At 45.3% G+C, this 4,920-nt stretch overlaps 1 protein-coding gene across 2 annotated transcripts; it reads right to left on the bottom strand.

The window, feature by feature from the left end:
- Nucleotides 1–330: 330 nt before the first annotated feature.
- On the bottom strand, nucleotides 331–3,042 carry LOC118756735. Of its 2 annotated transcripts, none has more exons than XM_036491480.1 (2): nucleotides 1,133–1,531; nucleotides 331–1,073 (listed from the first exon to the last, which is right to left on the bottom strand). In XM_036491480.1, exons 1-2 carry the CDS (start codon nucleotides 1,136–1,138, stop codon nucleotides 618–620), a joined length of 462 nt encoding a protein of 153 aa, XP_036347373.1. In that variant the 5' UTR covers nucleotides 1,139–1,531; the 3' UTR covers nucleotides 331–617. The 2 variants fall into 2 exon arrangements, 1 of the variants encoding a protein (XP_036347373.1); XR_004995147.1 differs by having other exon boundaries at nucleotides 985–1,073; nucleotides 1,133–3,042.
- Between the last annotated feature and the right edge of the window lie 1,878 nt (nucleotides 3,043–4,920).

Raw genomic sequence — 4,920 nt, 5'->3', positions numbered from 1 at the left:
GACTTGTAAGGACCAAAAGTCTTAATAGCCCATTCAATTTTTTCGTTTGTAATCAGTCGGTTTCCCAGATCAGATAGCCCCCCTTCATTCTGGGGGTCATTAGGTTCCACCGGCTTATTTCCAGGGAAGTGTGTGTCCAGGAGGAGACCTAAAGATTCCTCGCTCGTCGTAGTCCATGAGTTCCCTTGACCCTTGAGATAGCCAAGGTTGCATGGCGACTTTGCGAGAATTCTTCTTAATCTGGCCGCTTCCGTGGTTTCCTCAATTCCCTTGCAGTAACTTTGCCAGGATTTACGTTTCGCATTTCTAACTGCTTTTTTGTATATTTTCAGATCAGCCTTGTAGGCTTCCCAGTCCTCTGCTGCTCTCGTGGCTTTGGCCTTGTTGAACATTGACCTATTAGATTCACGTAACAAGGATAATTGTTTCGACCACCAAGGTGGTTTGCTTTTTCCCCTGTATCGAACAACCGGGCACCCGGCTGACAAAGAACTATTCATGGCTTTAGTAACCTGATTAACCAACCCCTCCAGCTCCACCTGCGTGGCGGGGTCTCGGGGAGGTATCTTTGGCAGTAAAGTCCTTAATTTATTATTGTAAACCCCCCAGTCGGTATTTCAAACATTTCTGAACTCCCTTACTTGGGGGGTCTTAAGATCTATTTCGAATTCAATATAACGATGGTCAGAATACGATTTTTCCTTCAGTACTCTCCATCTCTTGATTTTATGGGCAAACATGTCTGAAGCCAGGGTTATGTCCAAAACTTCCTCTCTACTCTTTGTTATGAAGGTCGGCTCTGAGCCTAAATTCAAGACACTAAGTTTGTTCCCTAGAATGAAGTCTAGTAACGACTCACCTCTAGCATTCGTGTCCGTACTCCCCCACATCAAGTTGTGGGCATTAGCGTCGCAGGAGGCAACCAGTGGTTTGTTCTTGAAGGCTGCTTCCTCGGCCAAGGTCCGAAACCCGTCTGGTGGCACGTCCTTGTCATGGGCCATGTAGGCAGAGGCTACCCAAAAGCTGGTTTTGTCCAGCTCAATGCTTGCCACTACCAGATCGCCGTCACTAAGCTGTGGGAGCAGGAAGATGTTTAAGTTGTTCCTTGCTAATATGCAAGCTCGAGTCTTACCTGCATTTTGTGCGGCAATAAGCTTAAAGCCCTTCATCCCAAGCCCGCAGATTTTATTGCCGTGTATCCACGGTTCCTGGATGAGGGCAACGTCGAGTCCACCGGCAGCCAGGCGGACCTCAAGGTTCGCAGACGCGAGTTTAGAGTGGTGGAGGTTGATCTGGATCAGCTTCATCAGAATCTGTCCGTTTTACCTCCACCATCGTGACATCCACGTCCGCCTCTTCGATCTCCTCACCCTCGGTGTCATCGGCGAGGAGGTCTTCTTCATAGAATAATGGCCCCAATCCGGATAGCCTCTCCGAGTCAGATGAGCATTGGCTGCTGGGCAACCCTTCTTCACCACCGCTGCGCAGGCCGGACTTGTCGCTCTCCTCACTAAGGTCCAAGCTCGGCTCATCGCTGCGGTAGATTCGAATGGTTGCGTCATTGAACCCGAATCTCACCGTCCAATCCTTTTGCGCCAGTGGGGCTAGCGATTCGGCGTTGAGGATCAGCAACACCTGCCTTCTATTCTCTACTGGCTCCTCTATCTTCCCTACCCTCCAATTATGACTTGGCAGGTCCTCATTACAGGATCTGAAGATCCGCTCAATTCTTTCAGGCTCGGCGGGTCTGGCCGGAATCCAAACTCGAGCCCTCGGTCTGCTAGGAATATCTTCCTTGTTGACGGCCTCGAGCTTGGCTCCCGGCCAAACTTCACCTACCTTACTAACGGCCAACCTATAGAGCTGGGCTGACCTATGGTCCTCGCAGGCGATGAGTTTAGCTCTACCCTGATACCATCCGGAATCATGGCAGAGAGGAGGAGGTCCAGGATTTTCGTCTAGGACTTGGAGGTAGATTTCGGCAATCGCTTCCTCCACCAACTTCCACTTCTCTTTGGGGATAGTCCCTTCCTCCTCCCCTCTGTCGATGATTGCCAGTACCTCACCGCCTCCCTTCACTACGTCCCTGAAAGTGGGGTATTTATGGCCACCTGTTCTTGGTCTTTTGGTGACCCCACCCCCTGCCTGTTCAGCAGACCGCTGCCTTTTTGGAGCAGCGCCTGCCGGTCTTCCCAAGCTGGCTACTACTCCCCTCGCCCACTCCAGTGACCTAACCTGCTCCTCCGTGAGCTGCTCTGTCGGCAGGTCCCCGATCTTGTTCACGACCCTCATGGCCGCCTTTTTGTCATAATAGGCCTGCTTCGAGGGGCGGACATGTTTAGCCGACCCCCCCAGGCCTGTGTTTGCAACTTTCCTCGAGCTGCTCGGAATGTCGGCAGCATCCTGCCGGGTTATTTTCGAAGCAGGTGCCGAACCCCGCCCTTGGGTTGAGGTGTGTGTGGATTGGGGTCTGACTTCCCTAGGCGGAGCTGACGCTGCAGCTCCAGCCATGAATCGGTTGGAGACCGGTTTGCCCAAGCCTCCACTCCCCCCTCTGCCTCCTATGGTACTCGTACCAGGACCAGCCCTACCGCTTAAGCCCCCTCTAACTCCTGTCACTGGCGGTCCGATAAATGCCCTGCTCGAGGCTGTAGCATTAATTGGAGCCACCCCTGTCGGTTTTTTTGGAGGGCCGTCCTCCTTGTTGTGTTGTTTTTTTTTTGTTGTAAATTGCGCTCATAATTTTGGTTCCACGAGTGTCGGACAATGGAGGTCCGCCCGCACAGAGGTCCGTGTGCGCAGGTAAGGCTTGATAGAACCGGAGGTCGCCAGGTATCCGGAGCACTCCGTTCGAGACTGGGCTATTTGTTAATCTGGGTCCCCAGCCAGGCTGAACATCAGCACGGGTCGTCTAACACCTTGTTCCAACCCAGAGCTTTTTTAGAGAGGTTTGCTCCTCCATTACCTCCATAGGCCACGATCAAAAACCATTTCCATATAACTTAGCTATTGAGGAGCTTAAGCACATAGCACTGATTTCTGATCTTAACTGGACACCATTCTGACATCGTACAGAACCTAAATTGTAGTGGCCATTACCAGTCGGCACCCTCGTGGAGGGTTCATTTTGTGTATGTACATATGTTTGTGTACATGTATATATGTACATATGTAGTACAAACGAAAACAAATCTAATAAGCTACTCGTTGATATAAATGCGAACTGTACTGATTGTCAAAAATTATGTGTTTGTTGTACATTTGTTCATGTTTGTCATTGTGCGTGTAATTTTCTAGAGTAGTTTTGTGCTCTTGCTATCTCCTTGTATTAACTCGTCCTTCGTTGGTACACTCTGATGAACATATGTGAGGATGATAGCAAGGCCAACTTATATAAGCTAGTGTTACCGGAGCAGTTGAAATTTTCGCCCGATGTGTCTTAAAGAAAGCCATAAACGTAGCGACCGTTGGTTCAACTTGGTGTTTTTTGCTCTAGATTGCACCGTTAGTGGGCCGGTTGAATGAATTTATGGCTTGGTTGTATGAAAGATCAAAAAATTTGGATTTTCTGGCAAGTTGTACAACTTATCGCTACATTAATGGCCATGTTGTATAAAATCATTTAATTTTTGTACACTAAATAACCGAAAATGGATAACTCAGCCGAAATAGGTACGTGCTTTCGTTGAATTTTATAAATGTAAGCCGAAACTATGAAATAGTTAAAATGAGATTTTACAATGAGACTGCTCGCAAAATTGCAATGTTTGTGGGCAAAACGTCCAACTTGATTGCGGATTGATTTGAACCAACGTTTTCTGCTTGCATTATGTCAAAAGGATGTGTTTGTTGTAATTCATTCTGTCATTTACTACCACTATGCGTAGGCCAATACATGAAATCATTTCATGCGCTTGTGTAGAAACTGAATGAATGAACACCATTTCATGATTTCAATTAACGCGAAATAGAGTTTATGCACTTAGTTTTTACTCAGATCGATGAAATGATTTCGTGAATTGGACTACGCATACATGTGATACTTATGCTTTTAATTTATGAGGTAATTTTATGTTTTTATACTCTTGCTACCACATGAATATATGAATTCGTGATAAGAATATATGAATTCGCCTTGGAAGAGAGAAAGCGAGTAAGAATAAATGCCGAACAAAGGAATTTGTCTTCTTTCAACTTAAATAAATGCATTTTGCAAACAAAAGTGCTTAGTGCCTTGGTAATGGCGAATTCGTAAGGCTCTATTGATTGCATTATAAACATTTTCATTTATTTGTTAAACATACAATTACTTCCAGTACAACCCGGTCCTATGGATGCTAGAAGCGCGAGTTCATATAAGGTGGTGTTACCGGAAAATGAATAAATAAATTATATGTACTAGTGTTCGCCCAGCGGTTGAAATTCAACCGCTAAAATTAAGGATAGTTTATGTGAGTTGAGTTGAGCTGAAATAAAATTTGTTGGAATGGGTTAAGTGGAGGGGAGTACTTAGCATAACATAACATAGAATAGCATTAGATTCAATAACATAACATATGTAGCATAACACATCACAATATAACATCCCACATTCTTCAGTTGTATTTCCTTTTTATCCCTATCACTTTCTTCCTCTCTATCTTTGTCTCTAACGCTTTTAATGTTTATGTTTATGTTTATCTACACCTTCATATTCATGTTCATGTTCATGTTCAAGTTCATGTTCGTGTTCATTTTCATGTTCATTTTCATGTTCATGTTCATGTTCATGTTCATGTTCATGTTCATATTCATCTTCATCTTCATCTTCATCTTCATCTTCATCTTCATCTTCATCTTCATCTTCATCTTCATCTTCCTCTTCATCTTCATCTTCATCTTCATCTTCATCTTCATCTTCATCTTCATCTTCATCTTCAT

Source organism: Rhagoletis pomonella, unplaced genomic scaffold (assembly GCF_013731165.1).
Source record: "Rhagoletis pomonella isolate Grant_MI unplaced genomic scaffold, Rhpom_1.0 Rhpom_scaffold_11893, whole genome shotgun sequence".
Lineage (NCBI taxonomy): Eukaryota > Metazoa > Arthropoda > Insecta > Diptera > Tephritidae > Rhagoletis > Rhagoletis pomonella.
Note: the sequence above shows the minus strand (reverse complement) of the source record. Positions and strands in the feature narration are given on the sequence as shown.